The sequence below is a fragment of the Trematomus bernacchii genome, unplaced genomic scaffold (genome assembly GCF_902827165.1).
Source record: "Trematomus bernacchii unplaced genomic scaffold, fTreBer1.1, whole genome shotgun sequence".
Classification (NCBI taxonomy): Eukaryota; Metazoa; Chordata; class Actinopteri; order Perciformes; family Nototheniidae; genus Trematomus; species Trematomus bernacchii.
The window spans coordinates 3,371,427-3,399,371 of record NW_022988097.1 but is presented as its reverse complement, the minus strand read 5'-3'; the positions used below and the strand labels follow the sequence as shown (position 1 = coordinate 3,399,371).

The 27,945-nt window shown below is 41.1% G+C and overlaps 4 protein-coding genes across 8 annotated transcripts; 2 read left to right on the top strand and 2 right to left on the bottom strand.

Moving 5' to 3' along the window:
- Nucleotides 1-18: 18 nt before the first annotated feature.
- gpr137 (G protein-coupled receptor 137) lies at nt 19-7,124 on the bottom strand. Its single transcript, XM_034121190.1, has 8 exons — nt 7,047-7,124; nt 5,077-5,550; nt 4,260-4,309; nt 3,936-4,173; nt 3,249-3,398; nt 3,017-3,142; nt 2,789-2,907; nt 19-902 (listed from the first exon to the last, which is right to left on the bottom strand). The coding sequence occupies exons 2-8, from the start codon at nt 5,455-5,457 to the stop codon at nt 806-808; spliced, it is 1,161 nt and encodes a 386-aa protein (XP_033977081.1). The 5' UTR covers nt 5,458-5,550; nt 7,047-7,124; the 3' UTR covers nt 19-805.
- A 42-nt stretch (nt 7,125-7,166) lies between these two features.
- pld7 (phospholipase D family, member 7) lies at nt 7,167-18,005 on the top strand. Of its 5 annotated transcripts, XM_034121188.1 has the most exons (14): nt 7,167-7,252; nt 7,363-7,553; nt 8,579-8,689; nt 10,839-11,604; nt 11,704-11,789; nt 11,989-12,173; nt 13,027-13,201; nt 13,289-13,403; nt 13,920-14,047; nt 14,187-14,390; nt 14,919-15,058; nt 16,105-16,270; nt 16,351-16,450; nt 17,179-18,005. In XM_034121188.1, exons 2-14 carry the CDS (start codon nt 7,413-7,415, stop codon nt 17,370-17,372), a joined length of 2,511 nt encoding a protein of 836 aa, XP_033977079.1. In that variant the 5' UTR covers nt 7,167-7,252; nt 7,363-7,412; the 3' UTR covers nt 17,373-18,005. The 5 variants fall into 5 exon arrangements, with proteins under 5 accessions (XP_033977079.1, XP_033977076.1, XP_033977078.1 ...); XM_034121185.1 differs by having other exon boundaries at nt 10,839-11,789; XM_034121187.1 differs by having other exon boundaries at nt 7,184-7,252; nt 7,393-7,553; nt 10,839-11,789.
- Nucleotides 18,006-18,764: 759 nt separating this feature from the next.
- Nucleotides 18,765-22,490, bottom strand: smim19 (small integral membrane protein 19). Its single transcript, XM_034121191.1, has 3 exons — nt 22,166-22,490; nt 19,511-19,635; nt 18,765-19,319 (listed from the first exon to the last, which is right to left on the bottom strand). The coding sequence occupies exons 1-3, from the start codon at nt 22,297-22,299 to the stop codon at nt 19,261-19,263; spliced, it is 318 nt and encodes a 105-aa protein (XP_033977082.1). The 5' UTR covers nt 22,300-22,490; the 3' UTR covers nt 18,765-19,260.
- Nucleotides 22,491-25,350: 2,860 nt separating this feature from the next.
- Nucleotides 25,351-27,089, top strand: LOC117474985 (homeodomain-interacting protein kinase 2-like). Its single transcript, XM_034121032.1, has 2 exons — nt 25,351-26,482; nt 26,596-27,089. Exons 1-2 carry the CDS (start codon nt 25,351-25,353, stop codon nt 27,087-27,089), a joined length of 1,626 nt encoding a protein of 541 aa, XP_033976923.1.
- Nucleotides 27,090-27,945: the final 856 nt, after the last annotated feature.

Here is a 27,945-nt window from a genome sequence, read left to right as displayed (position 1 = left end):
TTAACAAAAGGCTGAACAAACTCTTTAAAGTCTCTTTATTGGTCTGTTGTTTACACAGTCAAATATCAATCATGCGGTAATCACATGACAGTGACTCGCTATGAGGAAGCCTCTTTCCAGTAAACAGTAAGTAAAATAACATTTGATTGAAGTGCAGATATAAAATAACTTAAACTTTCAAACTAATATACAATCATACAGAGAAGGAATACAAATACAAATTAACTTTAAAAAAATTAAAAATAATTGCTAAATGTACATAAAAAAACTAAATAGCAAACGAGTTATGAGTCAACCTGCTGATGTGGAATCATAATGAAACATTGTCAAAGGACATTTATAATTATTTTCAGTGGTTGTCACCAAGCTTATAAACTACTTTATGTGCATTCATTTTAAGGAATGCTATAGAAGCTAAATGTGCAATTTTACTAGCTAGTTACATAAACAATCGAACAAGAACGTATCATATATAAGCGAACACATTGTAAACCACACGTTACCCTTTAAAAAAGGAGATCACTGAGCACAATATCTGTCGGTCATGGCGTCTCCCACCCAGTTTGTTCCCTTTGAGCCGAGAAAGAATGTCAATATATTCTCTGTTCAAAATCTACAAGGTGCTTTTTCTCTGTTTGTCGGATGAGTTCCTGAGGATCTCAGTGCAAGAGGAGTTCACAGAGGGGGGGGGGGGGGGGGGGGTGCTGGCTGTGTGTGGCCTGTGCTGGAGGACACGCTGACCCGGATGGTGGAGAGGAGTCTGGGTAGGTTCTGGAGGTGGGGGTCAGTTCTGGGGGGGTGGGGGTCAGTTCTGGGGGGTGGAGTAGAAGGAATGGTGCTGGTGGCTCTGGTCTGGAGGTTTGCTGGCGAACAGGAGAGGAGCGCTCTCTGATCCGTACCAGCTGGAAATAGTGAGAAGAAACACAAGTCACATAAACGCACAAACTGGTTACACTATTAGCTCGGGCATGATTTGAGGGGTCCTTCTCATATTTTGGAAACTCAACCTGAGCTCGTATAATACAACTTTTGTTTTACAAGTGTGAGATAGAAGTAGGGATTCTCAACGACAGAAATGTCCTCGTTGAAACCAAGCTCCCAGGAAGTGTGCGGGCCGTTGAAGCTAATTTTCGTAGCGGCCAACTGATGGTACAACGACTTCTGTGTCAATCCATCACAACACTTTTCCCCATTGACTTACATTTGGAAGGAGATCTCTGTAAATCTGCATATCATTTTCTTTAGCTAAATCGACCACCCAGTTTATAGCCCTTATTGAAATCAATATGTTCTAAAAGTTAAAAAAATCACTAAAAGCCGAATCCAGAGTTTTTTCCTCTCTCCATTCATCTGACTGAGCCGAGAGGGAGATAGGAGGCGGGGCTTAAAGGAAAACTCCATTGTGCATACTCTATTGGCCCAAGTGTCTGCCAATCCGTGTACTTTTTTAATCTACAGTCGCTCCGTTTTTGCCTTAATGCGCCTGAACGGTGCCCCGCCCCCAACGCTGTATCCAGTTCTCTTTATACAACCATGATTGAAACTCACTGAAACCACCATTTTTTATCCCATGTCCATCACAGCACAAATTCCTGCATTGTATTCTGTCAGGCTTTCCATCTATAGCCCTTTTTCATTCAAACCTGTATTTAACCAGGTGGTCATCGATCTCTTTTTCAAGGCAGACCTGCCCAACATGGCAGCAAGTAGGTTACAACATGAAACAACAGAAAACAATAAAGGACATCATATTTACAGGGCTAAATGTACATACCTAGCAACATTGACAAGTACCAACAGTATCAAGTATCATTGCACCTATCCGAGCTTTAAAAACATGCGGTGGAACCAATTGGCTCAGTTTCAAATGTTTTTGAAGACTGTTCCAAGCAAGAGGAGCTGCGCACATAAAAGCTTTCATACCCAAGTCAGTCCTTGCACTTGGCACATGTAACAAAACCACATCATGTGATCTCAGGCAATAGCTACCTGCAACTCTCTGTGAGATCAGAGAGCAGATGTAAGATGGGAGTTTACCCAACATGGCTTTATAGATGAAAATGTACCAGTGACTGAGCCTCCGAACAGTTAGTGAAGGCAGACCTGCCTTGGTATACAGTGTACAGTGATGTGTAAGTACTTTACAGTTAGTAACACATCTCAGTGCACTGTGATAGGCGGCATCTAACTTGATCAGGTAATGGGCAGGTGCATTCATATAGATCAGATCCCCATAGTCCAGCACAGGTAAAAAGGTCACAGAGCCTTTTCCTGGCCTCAAGCGAGAAACAGGACTTGTTTTGAAAAAGAAACCTAGCTTCACCCTCAGCTTTCTAAGCAGATTATTGACCTAAGTTTAAAAGAGAGGCAATCATCAAGCCAGATACCAAGGTATTTATAACAGGCAACCACTTCAAGTACTTTTCCTTGCGCAGTAACAATATCCAAAGTGGTCTCTGGTGTCTTTTTAGCTTTTGAAAATAGCAGTACCTTAGTTAGCCCTGGATTCAGAAATGTAGTTACTACTATTTTCTCATGTTTGCCCTATGAGGCATGGTCTTTTCCTAAAAAGCAGCAGCATCAAAACATGTTGATGCTTATCACTGACATACACATGACTGGAAAAAATAAAATCACCCTAGCATTTAGATTTAGAAGACTCTAAAGGATTTAAATTCTGAATGGTAGGCATACATTTAATTCATAACGTACATATCAAAAGTAGAGATATAGGTAGGTATAACTCTCTGTATATTGACTTCTACCTCTACCTGTGTGTTGACAGTACCTTGCGTGTGGGTGGGAGGTGCGTGCCCATGGCATCGGAGCATCCTCGTCGCTACCTTGAGGGTCGTCAAAGAAATACGGTCGAGGTAAGACCCTGTTGTTGACGGCCATGCTGCTGCTCTGTGAAAACAGAAAAAAACACATATTGAGATCATTTACAACGCTTCAGCACGGAAATGTCTTTATTTAGTTGACATAAAGTTCAGTTTCTGTCCGATGTGCTCTCTACCTCTTGAGCGGGCCGGCGCACTCTGAGGATGAGGATGAGGAGGCCGGTGGGGAGCAGCTCCCAGATGAAGAGGATGGCACCGAAGGCCAGGTAGCCTGCGTCGCCCAGCTCACTGCGCAGGTCAGCCTACACACACACACACACACACATCGAGCAGTGTTTGCAGGCCATTCTTACAGCATTGACAAACATTACTGTGTACTGGCTCTGCCTCTAATGTTTAGATGCTCACCTGGTCGGAGACATTGTACCAGTCGAAGTTGAAGGACTCCACCCGCTGGCTCTGAGACAGGATGAGCACCGTCAGGTTGTAGCAGGCTCGACTGGAGAACAATAAGATCACCGCTGCTCCCAGTGCAGCTGTACGACACACCGTGGTGCCCTGGGGGGGGAGAAACACACCAGGTAGGACCCTATTTGTGGTACTTAATGTGGAATTTTGATTTCAACATAAAAAGTATAATTATGTTTAAAAGCGGCATCCAGTGATTAAAATTGTACTGTGTTATACATTTTTTTAATTAATAAAAATGATTTTTTTTTTCTTTCTTTGAATTGTTTTAATATATAATTCATAAATGTATTTTTACTGGTACAAATGTGTTTAAAAGCAGCATCCTACGGATTTATTTTTCTGTAAGATTTGTTAAATTATTTTTGTATATTATTTATTGAATTATGAACTAATTTAGATGTTTAATTTACCTCTCATTGCATTGTTTTTCTCATCCCTTATTTTTATTTTGAGAACCTATTTTGTTGTTATTAGTTCTCCAATATTGTGTACAATAGTGTATTTGCCTGTACCAATCAAAACAAGTGGAGTGCCCCTTTAACTTTCTATTCTAGCATTTTCTAAATTTCTAACAGAAATCATTTTTGGATCCGGTATCTTTTCCAAAGCATGCCGTTAGCACACCTTGCTGATCAGGTAGGGGTTGGTGGAGTGTGAGTGGCGGGCCAGCAGCATCAGCAGAGCGGCCAGCAGCACCGCGTCCAGGATGAAGAGCGAGTCGTTGACCAGGACTCGAACCAGGACCAGATTCCAGGTCCGCTCCCCAGACCCTCCATCCCCCCCGTCCCTGAGAGCCGCACAGACCACGTTCACGCAGAAGAAGAGAGCGCTCATCGCACCGTACATGCAGCGCGCCAGCCATCTGAGGACGACAGGGAACAGATTAGTACTTATTTAGTATTCGAAAGGAAAAGGGCTTTTGACTTTCTAATGCAGGGGGAAACTTACATTCCTCTGTCCACGTCTGAGCTGTAAGTCTCTCTCACTTTGAGTAACACCTGTGGTACAAGAGAGAAAAAAGCAACAATAAGTAAACAAAAAAAATCAACGTTAACTATTTGTTACAATGCCACCTGCCATACATCGTTTATGTACAGTTTTCTCTCGGTTTTGAGAGATTAGGACACGTAAAAAACTCTTATAAAACAGGAAGTGGCACTGTCAGCAAAATACTGATAGTCGAATCCTTCACACTAAGGAATAAAAACAAATGTGAGTCAACATCCGTGATTTCGAAAATCTACATGTGTCACCACTTAAATGATGTTGACCCCGCCCCGAAAAAGGCCCACACAATACTGTAAGAGAAATTAATTATCTTAGCATGTTAGACCTTGAAACTCTTTTACTTTCACCTATTTACTCATCATAAAAAGTATTTAAAATGTAATGGTTGTGTCAAACCATGATTTTTACAATTGTATTATACATTTCTGTGAGCTAAGAGAGTTTGGTCTTGTTTGGTCTAACTATTAGTCCACAGGAAAAATAAACTCAGTTCACAATGACGTTAAATAAGAGCTAAAACAATTACAAAACAGAATCGGGGACATATTTGGTGTTTGAACAAATGTTTTGGGATCTATTAATCAGAACAATTCTAGTTTAAAAAAACAACTTTTTTTTTTTTTCACAATAAAGTGAATACCTTTAATTTTCTCGATTGCTGGTTGAACAAAAACAGTACTTTTAAAAATGCTTTACAACTATTTTCTATAGGTTCCAGTCCATCAGTGTTTCCCTGGTGTATCGTAGCTTTTCTTACCTGAGTGAAGTACAGGTTGATGAGGCTGAGGGTGAAGAACTGCAGGCAGACGGGGGAGCAGTAGAGCAGCCAGTACGCGGCCGCAGGCAGGTGGTTGGCCTCCAGAGCGTTACAGAAGTAGAAGGAGAAGAGGGTGGTGCGGAGGGCCGCCCACAGCAGGCAGAGGAACAGGAAGACGCTCTGGTAGCTCCATCTCTTGTGTCTGTACAGGTAGAGGCGCCACAGCTGGGCGTACACCACCAGGAAGAGTCCGGCGTACAGAGAGGTGTAGAGGATGGTGAAGCCCAGCTGCACTGACGGGGCCACGGCCGGGCGCAGGGGGATGGGGGCGGGCTGGGTGGAGGAGTTAGAGGGGGGCGGAGCTGTGACTGGAGCTTCCATTGGAGTACTGATAGGACTAACTAAGTGTTCATCATCGTCACAGAAAAAGTGGCAAACCTTCCCCTGTCAGACACATCGGTGCACATGGGAGACCTGGAAGAAGATCCCCAGAGGTCAGCAAGAGCAGAACACTGAGCGACAGACGGAGGGAAAACGAGAACTTGATAACACTATGATTGGACGATATACAACATGAGGCCATATTATTTTGAGGGCAATGTTTTAGTTTTTGAGAATAACTTCACAATTTACACTGTATTTCTTTATGATTCTCACGAAAAATAACCAATTCATAACTAAATTGATATACAAACATAAACAAGACAATTGTATTCCCTTGCTATTTGGTCTTTTAATGTGTGTTAACTGTTACTACTTTTTTTTTTTTACTTTGTTTTTATTGAAAATAATTTTCCAAAATGTGCTATAGTCATAAAATGATGTATATCTAATATTGTGATTTATTTCAACATTGCCATTTAATTAAGGTGAAGTTAACCTTATTTCAGTCTTATTTGATGCATGGATTGGGCAGGGGTGTAGCACATTATGAAAAGAAAGCAGTGCTCTGTTGATTGATTTTGGGTCAAAAGCTTCAGTATGATTTGAATGATATTTCCCTTATAAGGGATGCACTGTGAATAAGGACTGGTGTTGTTTTGATGCAAAGACTTGTACAATATTTGGAAAGCACATAATGGAAGTGAAAGCAATAATATGTTGATTTAAAGTACAGTAAAAATTGTGTTTCCCTAAAATCAACGTAGTCAATGAACAATCAAGATAAATAATTGTGATCTTGATATTGATCAAAATTATTCCGGTTATCATTTAGGCCCCAATCATGTAACCCTTCTACTGGACCAGCAGTCATTCAGAAAATACTGCAACAAAACAAATATCCATATCTGACAATTAAGTCAAATATGATGATATCTGATTCTGCAATATACATAAATCCTTTCTCCAATATTGATATAAATCGTAGTATGGGTAACTTTCAATATCATACTTATTTAGTACACTAGAAGTGTTCACAACACTTGTAACAACAATCCCATGATACATATTTGTTCCAGCCGTGTCAGCCTTCACAGTACATTGATTTAAACACCTTTTAAATAACAATACAACAGTCACATTATGGTGGCTGTTGATCTCACCTCTTACAGGACAGGAATATATACACTTTTATATCAACATTCATTTAACATGTCAGATACAGAAAGCCCAAAGATTCTCTCTAATGTTCGACATATTTATCAACATTTCAAACTCTAGTTATGTCATATTTGTGGCACTATTGGATGTCCTGATAATGTACAGATTGTCCTGTCCCCTGTGTAGTTTTCAGTGACCTTTGAGACTCAGTTACCCAGAGAAAAAATCTCTTAATAAGATAAATAACTGCTCCTGCTGCTCCGCCTGGGCTGCTAGACAACAGCGGCTAAGCTAACTGAAACTAACTTAACTAACGTCAGAATGAATGTCAACTATTTCATACCGTCGCTCAACTATTCTTTGCTTTATCCCAAACAAACACACCATATGTATAGGCTGTCAGTACTCATTTAACAAAAACAACAGACCTTTTTGACGGGAGAAGGGTCAGCAGCGGACGACGGTAATCCCTCGCTTCCGTGTTGTGTGCTCTGCGTGACGTCAGATGGGTGGAGCCAGTATTTTGAATCCAACCCCCAACCGCCAATCAGCAGTGACAGGAAATCGCGGTTTCTTTAAGTTGTTGTGTACTACTTATCTCAAGAAGCACGGGGCATTAATATCTCATTAAACGGTAAGAGTGATTATAAGTGACTGATAAATATGTTTATTTAGCACTATAAGGTGTCCCATGCAACTTTTATTTACAATACCTCTATATTTACTAAAGTGGGCTCTCAACAGACGCATTACCGTTAATCCCGTGTCACGAAGGTGTTGTATTATTAACAAAGATGCCAATGGTGCTGCGGGCACGGAAATCCCTCGCCCCCACTAAGGTGAGTGAGGAAGAGGAGAGTGAGGAAGAGTCCCAGGACACAGCCCCGGTAACTCGGAGAAAGTCGGCCCGCCCGCACGGGAGCACTACGTACGAGGTGGGTATTTTTTATTACTCAGCTTTTCCGCCTCCTCTTCTTCCTCCGCTGCTGCTGCTGCTGCTGCTGTTGAACACTTCAGCCACGTAGCTCCTCGCTAACGTCAACTGCAGCTGCAGCGTTAGCTAACCCGAGAGAAACAGTACAGGAAGGAGAATATAGACAGAAGACTACCTTAAAGTGACGTACATTTACTGCTTCTAACACTTTAACGTATGTAATGTTTGCTTAGCCGGTTAGCATTACTGTCGGGAGCTAATAACTGCACCGTGAGTGTGAACCACTGCGCCCTGCTTTAAATCACTGCATCATGGTGAGTTGTTTTCTCTATGCTGATGACGGTGGTTTTATTTAAAGAAAATGACGAAATGTTGGTCCTTATATTACTTTCTTACTCTTGAATATTGATAAACAACAGCTTCATATTTCTTTACATTTTCCATTGTCTGTGCTGTAAAGTAACTTTACTTTTCAAGTACACTACTTAAGTACATTTTGAAGATACTAGTACTGTAATTATTATAATACTTTGTACTTCTATCCCACTACAATTTGAAGGTTAATCGTTTACTTAAGTTACTTTGCAGATTTGGGTTAATGATGTGAAATATATAACCAACACATCAGACATTAAATGTAATTGGTTCCACCTGGAGTAAATTCACAAGCTACCCTGCAGTATACAAAGTCATTAAAACTAGCTGCACCTTTACCAGCTTTGATAACACTTTAATGATCAATAATTATAATCAAACATATAAATAATATTATGAGAAAATGGGCCAATCTGCTTAATGAGTACTTTAAGTATATTTTGATGCTAATACTTTTGAACTTTTACTTCAGTAACATTTTGAATGCAGGACTTTTACATTTAACAGAGTATTCCTACACTCTGGTACTTCTACTTTTACTCGAGTACAAGATATGAAAACGTCTTCCACCTCTGTCCATTGTGTATATGCTTTATAACATTGCTTCCTTTTTGTTTACTGTGAATGTAATGTGTCTTCTTGTCCCATCAGGAGTCAGATGAGTCAGACTCTGAGTCTGTCCAGATCATAAGGATGGAGGAGACACTTCAAAGTACCCCTGCAGAGCTGGAGGAGGAAACTGCTGAGGAAGCCCATCTAACGGTAGTCTATAATTCACCTCACAAAAAAACCCAAACAAACGCGCCTCTCGCTGTTAGATGTTTTCTAAAGGCCGGAAAAGCTAGTGTGTGCAGCTGCATGTAATCTTCAACAGGATATATTGGCAGGCTAGTGGGGAAGTGTCCTAATCTCATTTAGCCGTCGGTACAGCAGCAAAGTTCATTTATATATGTAGCCTATGTGTTTGCTATTTGGGAACCCATATAGACATGACTAATATGTCAACAAAAAGGTAAATATATATTAAGCACCAATAAAATGTAGATAAAACGTCTACATACAAAGTCAGCCTTCAAAACAATACAAAGAAGGCAAAGAAATAAATACTCAATGGATAAACATGGACTAGATGATTTTGTACAGTTAATTATTTTGGGGTTTATTGTCTTAATTTTTGTATACATTTACATTTAAAGAATCCCTGAAATTTGAATTTATTTCAGTTTGAAATGAGTTATTTCCAGTTTGGAATAACACTTAAAAACAATTACACTTTTGCAGCCATTTTTTAAATTTAAATTTTAACAGGAATACAGTATATGTACGTCACGATATTTTCCTTTAAGTATAAATATTGGTTACATTGTCAATGTCTGACTGCTAGCTGTTTTAAATTATATATTTTTTAAACACTTATTTATACCTACCACTATATTTATCATAACTTCACAGATTGATTTATCATTAAAAATGTAGCTAAAGTAATGAGAAAGTCATAGAATATTAATGGATGTCCATTTGCCAAAATGTGTAGAAACCCAGATGTTTTGCTTGTATGCCAACAAATATGCTGTTTCTTACAATCACGGCCTGTCATTAAAACAGTCAGGCTTTAAGTGTATATTTTTATAAAGACACTTTCAGGAGTAGTTATCATAAAGAGCTAAAATTACATATATGATATTAACGCACTACAGATATATCTGTATCAGTGAACAGGCAGGCAGATTATTCAGTACACTTATAAAAGCAAAAATTAGTTTGAGGTAACCTAAAACCAATGTTTAAATTGCATTGATTGCTCTTTCAGTAGTTGAAAAAAATGTCCCATTTGGTGATCGTATAAAAATCTAATCTGAAGGATAATAAAAAAAAGAATGACTATTGGCATATTTTGATATTTGCCTCAAATCCTGTATACGTCGTTGGGCTAGAAGAGTTGGTCTTTATCTGCAGACATGTTGCCATAGTAGGGAAAGCACAGGTGTTACTGATAACACTAACAATGGCTCAGCTCTAAGCTGTGACACCGAGCCAGCATGAACTCAATGGAATCCACCATTAATCATTTACACCTGGGGTTTCACAACGTGACATGTAAAAATGTCTTCTGTGGCATTCCAGAAAAAAACAAGTACAAAATACAAACATTGGAGAGGAAGGGACTGAAATCAAAAATATATAATTAAAAGGCATTAGTATTATTATTTAATGTAAGGACTACAAAAGTTGTAAAATGAAAGCAGCAGCTACAGAAATGTATCCTGTTAAAGTTATGATTCTTTTTTTTTTAATTCTTTTTTATTGATAGCCCAACCCTAGTTCATATGTATGTTATTTTTAAAATGCTTCTTATTTTCCTCTTAGGAACTAAATAACCTTTATTTTCTTGTTTTTTCTACACATATGTGTACATTTTCCTAATTCCCTAAAACTAATTTCAATCACTTTGGAATCTACTTTGGAAGGACGTTGCCATTGGATATTAGTGTATACAAATGATTGAATTAAACTCAAAGCAAATTGAATGTTCATCAGAATGTAAAGTTCAAATATGTTGTAGCCATGGTGATACCCATGTGTCATTCATAAACAAATATGTAGAAATGATAAACAGTCTGTGGTGCATCAGACAGGAGAGCTCATTTGAATAGGAGTGGCTATCACAGTGCTTCGGAGCCTCTGCAGGTAACACAGTGTTATGGTATTGTTGTTGAACAATAACAAGGAGTTTGCAAATGACTGTTTAGCTGCTAGCTTTTAGAAAGCCGTTTCGAATGTTCAGTGCTACTTAGGGTGTCGAAATGGGTTTAAAGTCATTTCACTTGTGTGTAAGAGGTGTTGTAGATGTTAGTTTTTCAAATTAGCTGCACACATGATGTTTTTTCTAATTTAGTGATGTCTTCCACAGGAATTGAAGTATTGTAGCGTCGTGCTAGATCGTATTGGGGCTGAGGACAAGGCAAGTGGAGAGCTTGAAGAGAGAGAAGACATGAACCGAAAAGGTGGGAAACTCGTCTCCCGGATCCCCACTTTCCAAAAACGACCCAGCGGCGCAATCCCAACCCCGGAGCTGCATCTTCCCAAAAAAGATCCCCCTGTCCACGTAGCTCAGCCTCTGGAGAAATCTGGGAGCGGGGGCGCAGAGGCCTTGAAGTCCAAGCTAACCGAAATCAGAGAAAAAGCGCTCCCTTTACCGTCAGTGCAGACCCCCAAGATCAGCTTTGAAGCGGAACCTTCCACCACATTTGCCCATAGTCCTGTTATTACCACTCCCAAGAGTCTCTATGAGTCTGGGCAATACTCTTCCATGATTGTGAGCCCCAGGCCTGCCCTCAGACTGCAGCAAGGCTCGGAGCAACATCTACCAGAGGAAGACCAGAGCCAAACGCTTGAAAAAGGAGCCGATAACGTACTAGATGCCCCCGATTCTCAGCTGCCAGACCAGGGCCCCATTGGACAAAAGCCTTTGGGAGACACTAAAGAAAAGTATGACGTAGCGGTTGAAAGCTGGATCACCCTCACTGCCTATGGAGACACCAAGCAGTCTGAAGACGAACTTCACACAACCAAGGTCAGCGATGTGGCGGCGATCATGGACGAACAACCGCCGTGGGAAATACAACTGAAGAACCCGCTCGAATTCAAGGACAGTAAATCTTCATCAGAAGCTGAATGTGAGGATGATTTAGCAGAGGAAAAGTCAGAGGACCATGATGATGAAGTGGAAATGAAGGAACATTATGAACCTCTTATAACCAAGTCTGAGTTTTTAGGTCATACAGAGAAAAGCTTCAACGTTGATGAAGCGACCTCTCCTGCAGCACCAGAGAAACCTGCGGCATCTACCAAGTCGACTAAGGTGGGTAGAAAAGATTCCTCTCGCATCAGTCACACTGTTGTCTCGGTGGTCTTAGTCACACAAAACGGAATTTCACCGCACCCTGCAGTAACAGCTGTGGTATGCAACGCAGCCCTCAGCTGTTTTCCAGTCTCGTGACAAAAGCTGTGATCATAACTTTGCACGTAACATTCACAATGTTGCCCGTCTTGTTTTGTAGAGCTCAGGACGCTGCAGTTTTGCCCTCTTCTGCTTCCTGCCCACCCTCTTGCTGCTTGTCGGGGGGCTGGGTCAGCATGTGTGGCACTACGGGCTCCCCTTGTCCGTGGCCCAGCTCACGGCTCAGATGGAGCTACACTGGATGGAGGGCTTGCTGGTTCCAGAGTCCTGCAGCACTGACTGTCGGTAAGACACAATCAGGCTAATTGTTCGTCTATCACCGAAAATGAGCCACCCACTTTGACAAAAGTAGTGTTGAATTTGTAAAATGTATCCTTTTGAAACCTCAAGACACACTTATCCCAAAAGAGAAATCTTTGTGATTGTTCCCCTTTTATTTACCAAGATATCTGCGTATGTATGCACCACTCTACGGAAGCCTTGAGAGGCAAGTGAGAGAGAAAAGATTTTGGAGACCCATTTTATTTTTTCAAATATGATCTCAATTGTTTAGTACTTAGGAACAGTTGAAAGAGTATAACAGCAGCAACATATTAAGGAGGCTAACAAACAAAACAAAAAAAATCACCTGACAAAAGAGTAAATTCGAAAAATCATCCTTTTTTTTTAATAAATTGTTCACATACTTGTTTCAAAGTAGGGCTGCAGCTAATGAAATATATATACTTTAATGATATTAAACAAAGCATAAACGTTTACATATTTAAGAAAGCCTTTTGGGTCAATTTTGCCCAAAAACATTACTTTGGAAATTAATCAATAGTCAAAATAGTTGTAGATTATTTCGGTGTAGACCAACTTCTTTTATGCTACTTGTTTTTATTGTCAAACATGTTTTTTATCAATCTGTTATTCAGACATAAACACAGCAGAGGAATCCATTTAGATCACAAGTAAAAAATGGATCACCACAATAACGTTTTTCCTACTGGCCTCTCAGGGCTTCCGTACACAATGACTGTCCATTTTGCTGTTTGGAAGCTGACCTTTGGGCCATAGCTAAATCATTATAAACCTGTCAAACTTTAAAGTTTAGCATCTCTACTAGCTTAAGACAATTTCTTTCCCCCGTGTTCAGGGTGCGGCTGGTTGAGAGCATCCCTGAGGGTCTCTACCCGTACTCCCCCCCGTCCAGGCGGAGCATCGCAGACAGCTGGCTGCACCTGCTGGACAAAGCTAACAGCTCGGTCGATATCGCTGCGTTCTACTTCAGCCTGCGAGGCAGCGAGGACCCAGACGCCACTGACTCTCAGGTGGGTTCAGCGCCACGCCCCTAATGAATGTTGCTGTATTTATTTCACCCTCTAATGTGTGTAACATCATTTCCACATATTTTGCAGGGGAGAATGGTGTTTGAGAAACTGAAACAACTTGAATCCAAAGGTGTGAAGCTTCAGGTGGCCGTCAACGCCCCACAGACCTCCACTAAGGATACGGCAGAGTTAGCTGCTACAGGTACATCACCCCCAACAACATGGAGATCATTGTGTTGCACCATGAACCACAGCTGGACAGGACACATCAGTTCTTTGTCATAACTTTGTCATTTTTTAATATAATGATTTCACCATTTGTGTAATGGGGGATCATTCTATTTATTTTAAATCACTTTCATTTTGTTTGCAAAATGTATACATGTACACTATTTCTTTATCTAATTCAGAATCAGAGTAAAATGTCAAATAGAAGATCAAATAAAATGGAATTAAACTATTCAAATGAACATAAGAAGTGAGAGTAAGAAGGTGCAGTGAAAAGATACAAAAATAAATGCATTTATATTAAAATAAGATATTAATTAAGATCGAATAAAATATACAATTAAATTAAAACATTAATAAATAAATATTATACTGGATTTCTGGTTTAAAACTCATCAAACATGTTGTTAAAAAAAGAATAATTAAAAGGAATAATTCGTTTTTTTCTGCAGGGATTAGTGATCATGTGTATGGTTTGTTTTGTGTTCAGGTGCAGAAGTGAGAGAGGTGGACCTGAAGGCTGTGACCGGGGGCATCGTCCACACCAAGCTGCTGGTGGTGGATCAGAAGCATTTCTACCTGGGCAGCGCCAACATGGACTGGCGCTCTCTGAGTCAGGTAAATCACAGTAGTGTAGTTGCTGGTAAAATAATCTGGATTATCAACACTATTGTTCATTCTACATGTTAGTGTTTGTTTGAGGTTCATCCACAGCAGTAGTATGTGAGTGACAGAGTGACTGTTTCCTGTTGGGCAGGTGAAGGAGGTGGGGCTGTGGGTGGAGGACTGCAGCTGCCTGGCTCAGGACGCCTTCAGGATCTTCGGGGTGTACCGGAGCATCGGAGGGTTGAACAACGGCTCCCTGCCGCCCTACTGGCCCGCTCGTTTCTCCGCCCTGTCCAGCTCCCAGAACCCCCTGCACCTCATGTTCAATGGCGTGCCAGCTCAGGTCTACCTGTCTGTAAGTTCAGAGGCCTCCTGAAGAGAGGGAAAAAACTGAAATCATACTTTTGGGTTTTAGTTTAATTTACAAGGATTAATATGTTTTTTATAGAGCAAAATACTGTATACCCAAATTAATGTCCCATTTCATTTTTGATGAGTTTTATTCTAACGTGTTGACGACAATTTTCAAACCCAATCAAATCTGTAATTTTAATCAAAGTTAAGGTGCTTTTTTTTTGTTCGCCTGTATGTCGTGGTATCCCCTTTTTAAGCATCCATTTGTCAGAATGGGAAATAAATACAATTTTTTTTCAGTTTTTGAATCATTTTGAACTATATAATAACATTGAAACAAAACATATTGTCAATCCGGATCTTAAGTTATCGAATAAACAGGCCGGAGTAAATATAAGCAGCAGTCAGTTATACACAGACTTTATTCAGTGAAACTTGTTACAAGGGTCTTTGTTTCCCCAGTAGTGACCGTCCTCTCGCTGGTTGCTCCAATGATTCTCACCTGCTCTGTTCTATCTGTTTACTGCAGAGCGCCCCCCCGCAGATCTCAGCGCGCGGCCGCTCAGACGATCTCTCCACCATCCTGTCCGTCATCGACGATGCCCACACATTCATTCACATCTCCGTCATGGACTACCTTCCTCTGTCCCAGTTCTCAGAGCCACTCAGGTGACGTTACCCTCAACTCAACATTCCCAGACAGGACACCAATAGATTCCTAGATCTAGTAAATCTCCATCTCAATAATTGGTGCAGGAATGAGTCCTAAAACCCAAAAATGAGTTAGCATTTTAACACTTGTGGACACCTAATCAAGTTTCACGTTTTGTTCTATAACATAAAATAAGTTAGTAAATACTCCACTGTCAATGTCCAAAGTCTTTGTGTGTCATAAAAACGGTTGCTAATAAGTGGCTAAATGAGACAACTAAACGTCATCAGGCCAATCATTATCCGCCTTTAGCTTAGTGGTGTTGTTGTGTAGTTTGTTTTTAGCCTAACGTTAGCTTTTGACTTCTAGCATTAGCATTTAGGCTTCAACTTCTATAAAAGTGGTGTTAGCCACAGATTTACAGTATTTCTTTTTGCTATGAACTAAAATCCAATGGAAAATTCCCATTGACTTCTTGCCGAAGAAGCCCCTGCGATGCTAACTTCCTGTTCGTCCTTTAAAAAAGACATCACTGCACCACTCTATATGTTGAGTTACTTAATTAAAGATTCAGGTATGACAGTAACAAAGAATGCAATACATGAAACTTCGTAAATAGATTAGTTAAGAGTATTTAATGAATCAACAGTCACAACACTGGACCCTGATTGGCTGACGAAGCAGCTACTGGGAGTAAAATGATGTTCAGCTGCTGATTTAGTAGTAGTGACTGCTTTTTGTTTTTTTTTATTTACTTAGTTGTGTTCTCTGTATTTTATATGTCTGTGTTATGTGTAAACATGTGTAACGTTGCTGCCTTCTTGGCCAGGTCAGCATTGTAAATGAGATTTTATCTCAATGCTTTTTATCTGGTTAAATAAAGGTTGAATAAAAAAATAATGCCTTCTAGTTCAAAGGCATTATAGAATAGAATAGAATCCTTTATTGTCATTATACAGGTACAATGAGACCATTTCCTCTCCTTGGGTGTAGCCCACTAGCACCACAGACTGTTTGATATCGACAGTGTTTATCAAAGTGTGTGTTGTCCTCCCTCTCTCAGGTATTGGCCGGCCATCGACTCGGCGCTGCGCTCGGCGGCGTGCACCAGAGGCGTGCAGGTCCGCCTGCTGGTCAGCTGCTGGAAGCACTCCCCCTCCGCCATGTTCCCCTTCCTGCAGTCCCTGCTGCTGCTCAACAGGCCCCCACTCAAATGCAACGTTGACGTGGTGAGTTGAGTTGTCCTACATAATGACGCAGCCCTTAACAGAACGTGATGTTAAACTTCTGCTGTTTGGTTTCCGTGCAGAAAATCTTCACAGTGCCTTCTACAGCGAAGCAGATGAAGATCCCCTTCGCACGAGTCAATCACGCCAAGTACATGGTTACTGACAGAGTGGTGTACATAGGTACGATGTTAACACTTACTGTGTTTTTACTAGTACTCTCACCCTTAAAACAATGATAGCAACTGTGTCAAGCTCACAGGAGAAATATGGCATAGTATATAGGAGATGCTGTGAATTCTTTCTTTTTTCTGTAGTTTTAAGATGTTTAAGGTGGTTTCACTTAATGTTACTTTATACTTCTACTCCACCTTAATTGTATGAAAATAATAACTTATTTCACAGACAATATTTCATTCAAATAAATATATAATTTGCTTCTAAAACATGATGCTTGGATCAGAGCAGGGTTATTGTTGCAAACGGAATCAAGCAGTGAAAAAAAATGTCTTAAACTCAACTTAAAAGTTAGAAATATAAAAATGAATGCTGATACAGACAGTAAACAACATACACTAGTTGAATAAAAATGAAATCCTTCTTAGAACATTTTAACTAAACTAAAACAAACAGAAATTACAAAAGTATAAAACTGTCATTTAAAATGAAAAACTATTATAACCTTGGTTCAGAAAGAAAAACCCTAACTCATACCAAGTCATTTAACTTTTATTTTTGAAGTATTTCCAGTATTGTAGGTTCATTTTAACCTGTTTTCAATGCTTCTCTCCCAAAAAATTATACTTTTAAATATGATTTTATTTATTTTACAGAACCCAAGCTGGGAACAAATAAGTGTTAGTAGTTCCTGTGACCGCCATGCTTACTGACGTGTCTGTTTGTGTCCCCAGGCACCTCTAACTGGTCGGAGGACTACTTCACGCAGACGGCGGGGGTCGGCCTGGTGGTTAACCAGACGGGCTCCGAGGTGAAGGAGGGTCAGGAGACGCTGCAGGCGCAGGCGGAGGAGCTGTTCCTCAGAGACTGGCTGTCAGACTACGCCCGCTCTCTCTATGTGGACGACCTGGACGTCTGCCGGCACTGACGCTGTGTCCTCTAATAAAGCACATCGCATCTTAAAGAGCATCTCGCCTGCTCCTGCTGCTTGAACTTTATGAAGAATCCTCTTGCTGTACCGCGGGAATGAACTCTTATTTTATTTCGCAACTTGCTGCCTAATTTTTGTATATAGTTGCATTTTTTTATATTTGAAGACGTGTTATTTTGTATATTGCTCTGATGGTTTTCTCAAGGCACAAGGGAACTAGCTTTGTACACTTTATTTCATGCCTGGAGCATTCTGTATATTTTCCTTCTTAAAATGCGGGTGCCAAGCTTTAGTAATCCTATGATATATAGAGATGCATACAAAAACGGCCATGTTAACGCTGTTTGAGCTATGAGCTGTTAATGATTGTGTGTAAGCCTTAATTTGTAAATACTGAATTTTTCATTCATAACTAACAAAAAGTTTAGTTTGAATATGTAGAACCAAACGGAAAATAATTTACTTAAATAAGAGAGCATTCTTAGTTCTTTTGACGCTTTTTCTGGTCTGTTGAAAATGCCTGTTTACTTCATCACCAGGGTCATTGTATTACGCTTCAAATCCTGTTTGTGTTCCTGACTCAGCAGCTTACTAGATGTTTCAGTCTAAATAAAACCTTCTTGATTGGAATTGGAGAGCTTCACTATGCTTTCTTGAATATAATGGAACTAGATGGAAATCTGCTTGTGGTGCCAAAAGTGCAGACTTTGTTTGAAAAACGCAATGTCTCCTTCCAGAAATAATGATCTGGTCATTCAAGATTATCCACAGATATGGTTGTGATTAATTAACTGAGTGTAGAGCCATGAGACACTGTACTTAAAGAGGACACAGTATGCTCATTTTCAGGTTCATCTTTGTATTTAGTGCCACTACTGTGACATGTTTCCATGCTTTAATGTTCAAAAAGCTCTTTATTGTTCTCATACTGCCTGTGCTGCAGCACCTCTTTTCACCCTCTGCCTGAAACCAGAGTCCAGTCTGCTCTGATTGGTTAGCTGGCTGGTTCTGTTGTGGTCAACCGGTTAGAGATGCCCCGCCCCTAAGCCTATCACGTACAATTTGTTGGAGCGCTAGCCAAAAGAAGCGTGTGTGAGTGTTTCATAGCGATGTCACTATGTTAAGGAAGTAAAAAAGGGAGTCGAATGGAGGTGTTTCAGGCGGGGATGGGGGGGGCTTGTGGTAGAGAAACTCCCTCTGGAGGGAACACAGGGATGTTTGCCTTTGCAGACCATTTACATGCACAAAAAGCTTCATTACTTACTACAGGAATAACCCTTTAACTTTAAACCAAAATCTTACATAGTAAAAATAATCATGATAAGAGAACACATTTTCCTTTAATGTGAACTCAAGTGTGTTAATCAAAGCATTTGCTGACTCAGCTGCTTTTATTTTGTGTGCCATTTTATTTTCACATTTTAAAATGTTTACTTTACTATTCAGTTGATACAAAACATTTAATAAAAGTAACAAAAAACAATGGAAACCAACTACAACCTATGTTAGTTTAAAATAATCTCTAATGTGCAAAAGAAACCTTATTTTTTTTTATAAATCTCATGCGATACAGAAAGTATCTTTATTAAATCTGCTTCAGTTACAGGTTCATCATTCCTCAATCAAGGTTAGAGTCTCTGCTGCTTCTTCATAAACCCAGATGTGCCTTCTCAATGCCTAACACATGAAAAGGAGACAACAGAAGGGGAACGAAGACACTTGAGGACAAGGAGAAAACCAGAAGCCATCAGAATGGCAGTAGCAGCCGCTTTTCTGCCATCTCTGATCATGTCAGTCATCGAAATCCTTTCCTATTAATGCCCCCGAGGGCTCTCAGACGCAGGAGTGTTTACTCTGACAGAAAGCGATGAGTCTCTTCCTGATATCATTCCATGGAGAGCTGCACACTGTCCGTCTGGCCTTGCTGCTGATCGAATTTTCTAGCTAAAAGACAAGACAGAAAACATTTAAATGAACCTCCAGATAAACCAAAATGTCAACATGATCCAATTAAACCTCAGAAAAGTCAGTAATAGGGTGTTAACAGGACCGCATTGACACATGAACCGATAACAAATGGGTTGAAATCCTTATCTGTTATGGATTTTGTCCTGCAGATCTACCCTGATGCTTACCCAGAGAGTACATCTCCAGTTGCTGCCGCAGGCGGACCTTCTGCAGGCTGTCGTAGAAGTTTGGCTCCGGGCTGCTGCCAACGGTGGGAGGCAGGGCGAAGATACGCATGATCTTCCTCTTGTTTCTGAGTGTCAGTGAGAAAGCATGAGAATGCATAATGCTTATCCAGATTAACATTATTTCTTTTCTGACAGAAGTTGAAATTGAATTAAAAAACATTATGTTTGGAAAATTATATGAAAGCCGAATTCACCAGAAGACAGCAGTAAATATTTGCAGTAGGCTACTAAGCTATGTCACATAATGCAAGTTTATTTAAATGTTACCAAGGAATTACATTAAATTACCAAAACGGTCAACGGTGTACATTTTAATATTTTGAGATATAAGATGCAAACGGAGCACTCTGTGACTTATAATCAAACCATTTATTTTCTAATGCTCAATGGAGTCTGGTGTACATTTTAACATTTTAATTTAAAGGTCCCATGTCATGCTTTTCTGGTTATTACCCATCCCCTTGTGTGTTATGTAGCTTTTTCTGCATGTAAACCCTCAAAGTACACCCTGTAGCGAGTAAAACTCTAACACAGAAAAGACCTGTCTATGCTGCCCCAGAACGCCTCGTTGGAGATTTCTCTTTTTCCATTGTTTACTTCTTGGGTATAGTGACGTATTTCGGGTATAGTGACGTAACGTAACGTAACCGCAGAGCCGTTACGTTTGGACCAATCCGTGGACTTCCTCACACACTAGGGGTGCATACCGGTTCCCGGTATTACCGAAATACCGGTTACTGGTGGCTACGGTATACCGTACCGAAATCAGATCCGGTTTTCAATACTTTTTTTTTTTTTTTTTATAAAAGTGAGGCATAATATCCTTAAACTTGTGCCCAAACCGTCGGAATTACGATGTCAATTTCGCAGTGAAACTCCGCAACCAAGTCACTTTTGAAAATCTAAAGTGTGGCTGCATATGACTGCCAGTCTGAATGGTGGGGTCTGTAACCACTGCCAGTCTGAATGGTGGGGTCTGTAACCACTGCCAGTCTGAATGGTGGGGTCTGTAACCACTGCCAGTCTGAATGGTGGGGTCTGTAACCACTGCCAGTCTGAATGGTGGGGTCTGTAACCACTGCCAGTCTGAATGGTGGGGTCTGTAACCACTGCAAGAAGTTTATTTCTGGGAAAGGTGGCAACACATCCAATCTCCAACCAATGCTGTCTCGTATGGCTACCAAGTACCTTTGTGTTCAGGGAAGCAGCGTGCAAAGCGAGAGAGTGTTCAGTTTAGCAGGTGATATCCTACGCTGTGAAAGGGCCCGTTTGGATCCAGAGAGAGCAGATATGCTCATCTTCTTGAAGATGAATGCACAAAACTGAACTGTGATGAGATTTGTTTTCTTTCATCAGGCAAATGTTGATTTTAAGGATGCTATTTGTTTTATGTGCAATGCCGAGATCTCATGATCCTTTATGTGTTCTCTGGTCAGTCGAATCTCAGGTTGAATATTGATTATACTGGTGCTATTTTATTTTTCCATTGACAAGATGTACTATTCCCGCCTGATGGTTGTTATAAATGATATTGCAGAATCAGTTTTTTTCATAGATAACGTGTTTTTCATTGTTTGTTCAGTACTGAAAGGTCCAAGTCCCACAATTGAATTTAATATTCATTTGACATGTTAACTATATAATAAAGCGCTTCATGGGAGTAATTGCGGGATGATAAAATGTTTCCCTTATGCAACATGAAAGTATCACGATATGTATCGGTTGAGTATCGGTATCGGTATCGTAAAAAAGTCAACGATATGCATCCCTATCACACACACACACACACTCGGCAGGACGTTGCCGTGGACTTCCTCACACACACACACTCGGCAGGACGTTGCGAGGCTCGCTGCTGTGAGGAGCGGACAGTGTGAGCTGGCTCACTGGTGTGGGGTCGGCGAGACAGCGAGACACCGCGGAACTCAGCCTGAGCACACACACAAACTCCCAGCCAGGCTGCGGGTGTGTGTTTTGGGCTGGGTTTCGCTGTGTCTCGCTGTCTCGCAGACGGCCACTGGGCTCACAGGGGGGGCAGTAGCTCCAACAAGCCGTTTAGGACAGTGAGTGAACACACATACTATACAGAGATGCTGTATGAGAAACCAATGCGAGTTTGGAAAATTGCACAATATAAATCTATTTTAGTATACCTCAACAATGGAATTATGATCAGTAGAAATGGCCATGACATGGGACCTTTAAGACGTGAAGGGAGACTGCTCTGACTTACACATAATATCACCATTTATTTCTGACAGTACTAATCTAATGTTAAACTAATCACTGATAAAAATCGACTTCAAATTATAATGCATCAAGTTTGGAGGGTTTTATGCATGCCGAATTAACCAAATGACACAAATATATACGTATACTGCTAAATCAATGCCAGAAAATCCATTTATCTGTTCATGCAAAAAAGAAAACATCAAAATACGAACATGTTCAATCGAGTCTGGCCTGAAATGTAATATTTTAGATAAGAACCGAAGGGACAACAGTCTGACTGAACTATACAAATGAAGTGTTCGTCTACATATTATAAACCAAGCGACACAGGGAATAGTTGAAAGCAGGTGCAGACTGTCTTACTTTCTGGCGTACATGAGCAGGCCGAAGCTGACCAGGATCACCAGCAGGTAAACATTGGTGGCCTCATTCCAGGCTTCGTGCACAGAGTAGTCAATGGTATCGGGCTCGTTCCCCACACCCCCGTGACTCCCCATGGAAATACAGCAGCTACTCCCAAATTCTGCAGTAAATGTGAAACAGAAATACTTCTATTGCCGCTTTATTATCTCTATCACTCAACCAAGGATGCTCTGAGTGTTAACAGTGTAAACACAACTACGCCACATCCACCTTCTTCGTCTTTTTCTGTTTCCGGGTAGCTCGCACGCTGCAGGGCACGTTGTTTCCCTCCGCTGTCCAAACTGTGAACTGCAGCATGAACACAAAAATAATTATTTTAAAAGGTATTTCTTCGACACTTCCGGTTTGGGACGGTATGGAGTAGAAGTAACGTGCTGGCGCTCCTGCTTACTTTTCATATATTCACCCATAACCCCTCAATTGTACAACTAAATTGCTTCACTTCATAAATGACTTTGCTAATATACTAACATTCGCTTCAAAATGGCTTCAAAGAGCAGTACACGGGGAAAAAAGTACGACTGCAGCGGCAGCTAGCTTAAAGTGGACCTATCATGCTATATTTGAATAATATAGTGTAGGACCATACCTATATAAGGCATATTTATACTTTTTTTTTTTTTCAAAATACCAAACAGATCATGCATTTTAGCCATGCCTCATTTCGCTCAATTTGAAAAATGTTAGCTCTGTTTTTGCAAGGGCTGATTCTGTGAGAACAGCACCATCTACAGGCCTGGCATATGTACTACAGCGTCTCCAGCGCTTTCGAACGGCAATGGCCGTGGCTGTCTCCTCCTGATTGGTGGAGTTGGCGCAATAGCCGTAGCGCCACTGTCCTGACGTCAGGACAGTGTTCAAATCTGGATCAGTCTGCATCAGATCCGTTGCAGCCCCTTTTTTAGAGATTTGGGTATGGAGGAAAATAGAGAGGGTTGTGTTTTCTGACACTTGGTGAGTTCCCTGGAACACCGGGGACACATATTCATGTATAAAAGACGTACAAAAGTGCATTTTGCATGATAGGTCCCCTTTAACAGTTGAGGCCATCCCTTTGATACTGGACGAGCATCAGGAGGCGTTTGCAGCAGATTTCAAAACTTATTTTAGCCTATTCAAAACTTAATTTGACCAAGTCCCGTTCACAGTTGAGGATCACGGTTAACGTCTAGCATCTATCAAGTTCGCTTCTGATGACCTGAGCCAGCGTGTTAATGAGGTGGAAGATGTCTGCTCCAGCCTTCTGGACAACAAATCCAAGCTCACTGCTAAAGTCAATGAGCTGGAAGGTCGGAGCAGGCGTCAAAACGTATGCTTCCTCGGTCTGCCTACCGAAGCTGGGCGCCCTACAGAGTTCTTCTCCGCTCTACTCAGTGAAGTCTTTGGAAAAGAAACGCTCCCGACACCGGCGGAGTGAGACAGAGCCCACAACCCTCGAGCTGCGTAACCAGAGACCACGTCCAGTCATTCTTCGCCTGCACCGCTATCAGACTAAATCTCCTGGTCCGTGAAGCTCGACTAACGCGGCCAGCAGGGACTACGGCCCCGAAGTCCCAAGCCAGCGACCTGTGACAGTGGGGGCTGTACAAACGGGGTCTGGAGCCATCCCTGTTGTACCCTGCACGGCTCCACATCACTCTTTCCAACCGAGATAAAAAAGTGGCTCAGTTCCGAAGCTGAAGAGAGGAAATGCATTGACGACCTCCCCGTCGGACAAAACAATTGTGGCTGTTTGCCCTTGCTGCTGCAGATAGTTTACTGTTAGCCGGACTGTGGCCATGTAAGTATTCCTTCACCACTCAAATCCAGCAAAAATATTAACATCTTAATAAGGGTGTGTGGTGTACTTTATGCTTACTCTCTGAGTGACTACTTTATGTTCCTTTTATGTTGTGCACTTTAAGTCACATAAGTAATTCAACAATGGGAAGCAGCACTGTTCTCCGTTCCTTTTAAGGGTATACTCCCAATTAAGTGACATTGTTATTCCAGTGGTTTTATGTCTGTTTCCCTTTAAAGTAATGGAGCTGCTGGATGATGTACTGAGATGGCACTTTGTCCCTTTATGCAGACGATCTCTTACTTTTCATATTGAATCCAGCTACTTCTTTGCTTGCCATGCTGTCGGTACTCACCTAATTCAATCGGTTTTCAGGGTTTGAGCTGAATTTGCTTAAGAGGGAACTGGCTTGGCTGTTAATAGTGAGGCACTTGCGTTGGAATATACCACCCTTTCTGTTAAGGTGGTGGAAGATCGATAACTTACTTCGGCATTACAGTCACAAGAAAACATAAGTTACTTTATAAAGAAAACGTTCACTCTTTGTTAAATCAGGCGAAACAGCGTCTGGCGCAGTGGTCTCCCGTCCCTGGTAGGCTATATTAAATCTATAAAGATGACTATTAGACTCAGTTATATCATCTTATATTTGGAGGGGCAAGCGCCCCCAGCTGAACAAAGCCCATCTTCAAAAATCGAAGAACACGAGGACGAGAGGGAAGAAGTTCTTCTTTTCAGGACCGAGGCAGACGGAGGCAGTGCTGAGGAGGAAGACGACGGCCTTGAGGAGTATACGTTCACGTGCAACGATAATTTGGGGTATCTTATTCCTGCACACAACTGAGTATTGAAAACATGTCTGAAAATATTACGGAAGATGAGGATAACGATTAGGCTACACAGGAGGCTCAAAATGGCTTTTAACACTGTCTCTCGTGTCATTATTTGGACAAACAAAAAAAGAGCTTAATATCCAGTTAATGAGAAGGAAAAATTGAGAGACAAATAGGCTACTAACAAAAAAGTTTAAAAAAGTAAAATGAGGTTACATAATTAAGAAATAAAATACAATGGCCAAAAGTAGACAAATGTATGACAATGTAGATTTGAATTCAAGTTGACATTATCGGTTAAGACAATAGTTCCCAAAATGTTTCCTTAAAGGACCTATTATCTGATTTAACCCACAACCCCTCACATATGTTATGGTCATTTCATATTATATTCAATGCATAGCAATCTCTGTACAGAACAAGTCAAAAACTATACATTTAACCCACATATTGAACACATTGCAGAACGTTTGTGTAAAACAAATATTTGGACAAGTTTTAAGCAGATTAAAATGCCTGTCACAATATTAGATGATGACCTGGTGCCTGCAACATTTCAGGAACAAGACTTCCAAATAGTCTCCAGCCTGCCTGAACGCTACATGGTGATTGCATCTGTTGGAGAAGGCTGTTTTGGGACAGTGGCCAAATGTGTAAATCTAAACACATCTGAGACAACGGCCATCAAGGTCCTAAATGACAACGAAGATCTAAGTAGAGAATTGACCATGCTTACAGCCATCAAGAAACTTGACTCAGAAAAGAAGAATCTAGAGACATTCATGTTTGAAGACCACTCCTTCCTTGCCTTTGAAATGCTAGATAGGAGCCTTTGGGACCTTATAAAGGAGAGAAAAGGAAAGCCATTTTCCCTGAACAAAATCCGCCCTGTCGCTCAGCAGCTACTTGTAGCTTTTGAGGCCCTGAGGGGAATTGGTATAATTCACACTGACCTGAAATCAGACAACATCATGCTCGTCGATCATCAGGATCAGCCCTTCAAGGTTAAATTAATAGATTTCGGTTTGGCCATGCCAGCCTCAGAGACAACATTAGGAATGTTGATGCAGCCTGTGCCTTTCAGAGCTCCAGAGGTGAACTTGGGCCTCCCCATTTCTGCAGCCGTTGACATGTGGGGACTAGGATGCGTTCTAGGGGATATGTATTTTCAAAACTGGCTCTTCCCTGGAGGCTCAACTTACAACACAATCAAAGCTCTTTGCCATCTAGTTGGTCAGCCAGGAGACCATCTCCTTAATAATGCGATGTACACCAGAAAGTATTTTAACAGGATACAGGGCAAAAATGGTCCGACATGGAGGCTGAAAACGCCAGAAGAGTACAGCGCCGCAACCGGGGAAATACCTGAGCCTTCAGACACGATTTTTGAACCTTATAAAAACCTGAAGAGAGCAGTAGAGGTTTTCTCATATGACGAAGACGTTGTTGCGTATCACGACAGGATGGCATTTTCAGACATTATACATTTGCTGCTCAATCCAGATGCTGGGTCAAGATTCACCCCTAAGCAAGCACTTAGGCACCCCTTCATCACTATGGTAAACCTCGAGGAGGAAATAGACTTAAACTCTTACGCAGTGAATGCCTTTGAGTTGATGGCTGTCTGCACCCTGGCTGATACAGGTGATAATCCTCTCAGGGACCCTGAAACTCCAGACACAGCTTGCAGGACAAGCAGGGCTTTAAGTGCTTTTGATTTCACCCGAGTTGTTTCGTTTATGATGGACAACTTACAGCACCAATATTTGGCCTTCCACCACCACCTCGCAAGATTGGTTTACCAAGAGAGCCATCCAAGAATTTAGGTGCTGAAAATGTAAATACTGAGAGGTCCAGTTATGACTCCACCCCTCAGCAGCACCACACTGAACCTCCCTGCAACAACATGTCAGTGGCTGAACCAAGTCAAGTGAGAGAACGTCCTCACAGTGAAGCTGAAGCTGACAAGGAGTCCATTGACTCAGGGGATGCAGTCTCCAGCACTGAGAGCTCCAGCAATGACACGGGCTGTCCCGGACCAAATCCATCTGAGACTATCAGCGTCGAGTTTGAGCCAATAGACTCCTCCGCTGATGAGTCAGACAGCCCAGATATTGGTGCCGAGGAGCCTCTTCATGGTATTGAGGTCCCAACTGGCTTCAGGAGAGAAGACCACACTGCAGTCACCAACAATGAAGACTCGGGAAGCATCCCCAGCGAGGAAGACTCAGACGAATATGAAAATGGATGACGAAGGTTCTTGACTCCTGATATCTGTGAAAGACCAGAGGTTGTCTGGAAGACGTCAACACGACAACAGGCAGGATGACCACAAGATCTCCAAATTCCTCAGCGAGGGAAAGGTGAAGTGAATTCCCTTTTCCGACGTTCAAAGGGATCCTCCTGTCCGCTTCGTGTACCGACGTCAGGGTTTACTCCGGGTGCTCCGGTTTCTTCCCAAATAAAAATAAAAAGTAAAAAGACAAAGATATACAAGTTATATTATTACAAGTGATATATAAGTGTATTTCTGCCACTATATGTCAGCCTTATGTCAACTAATCTTGATGTGGTGTTACTTAACTTTATAAAAATGCAAAATGTTATGCAAATATGATTCATTATTTTTATTAAGAATATAGGAGAAATTAAGAATGCCTACAGTGTCTTTTAAAACAAGCCATTTCAAATTGGACTTCTCTGCTTCTTTGTCCGCAGTGGACCGTTGTAACGTTTGAATCACTTTTACTTTAGGTTCAGCAGAAAGGTGTAACAAACATAACTCAAAGCACTTCAGCAAGGTTCAGCATTATGTTCTTAATAGCTAGTAGAGTCTTGTTGAGTCCACTCATTTAAAATTGATGTTCAAAGCCCTTAAAAGTTAACTTATATTCAGCAAATATTATTGATTTGGGAGATATTAAGAGGAACAAAGCCATTTGTCCACATACACTTTTATCAGTTCTCATTAGCCGCAATTTACTAGACCGGAATAATCTGCAGAAATACGGCAAATGTAAAGGTCACCTATTATGTAAAATGCACTTTTTGATGTCTTTATACATAAATGTGTGTCCCCGGTGTGTAAGGAGACTCACAAAGTGTCA

Bases quoted from the DNA above. Each gene is read 5' to 3' on its own strand.
- gpr137 (XM_034121190.1), bottom strand. From the start codon at position 5,457: ATGGAAGCTCCAGTCACAGCTCCGCCCCCCTCTAACTCCTCCACCCAG. The intron at 4,310-5,076 runs GTAAGAAAAGCT...CTTGTACCACAG, and splicing joins TCAACCTGTACTTCACTCAG to GTGTTACTCAAAGTGAGAGA. The intron at 2,908-3,016 runs GTAGAGAGCACA...CTGTTTTCACAG, and splicing joins TGCGCCGGCCCGCTCAAGAG to AGCAGCAGCATGGCCGTCAA.
- pld7 (XM_034121185.1), top strand. From the start codon at position 7,413: ATGCCAATGGTGCTGCGGGCACGGAAATCCCTCGCCCCCACTAAGGTG. The intron at 12,174-13,026 runs GTAAGACACAAT...CCCCGTGTTCAG, and splicing joins TCCTGCAGCACTGACTGTCG to GGTGCGGCTGGTTGAGAGCA. The intron at 15,059-16,104 runs GTGACGTTACCC...TCCCTCTCTCAG, and splicing joins CAGTTCTCAGAGCCACTCAG to GTATTGGCCGGCCATCGACT.
- smim19 (XM_034121191.1), bottom strand. From the start codon at position 22,299: ATGGGGAGTCACGGGGGTGTGGGGAACGAGCCCGATACCATTGACTAC. The intron at 19,636-22,165 runs GTAAGACAGTCT...ACTGACACTCAG, and splicing joins CTGCTCATGTACGCCAGAAA to AAACAAGAGGAAGATCATGC. The intron at 19,320-19,510 runs GTAAGCATCAGG...CTTGTCTTTTAG, and splicing joins ACTGGAGATGTACTCTCTGG to CTAGAAAATTCGATCAGCAG.
- LOC117474985 (XM_034121032.1), top strand. From the start codon at position 25,351: ATGCCTGTCACAATATTAGATGATGACCTGGTGCCTGCAACATTTCAG. The intron at 26,483-26,595 runs GTGATAATCCTC...GACAACTTACAG, and splicing joins CTGCACCCTGGCTGATACAG to CACCAATATTTGGCCTTCCA.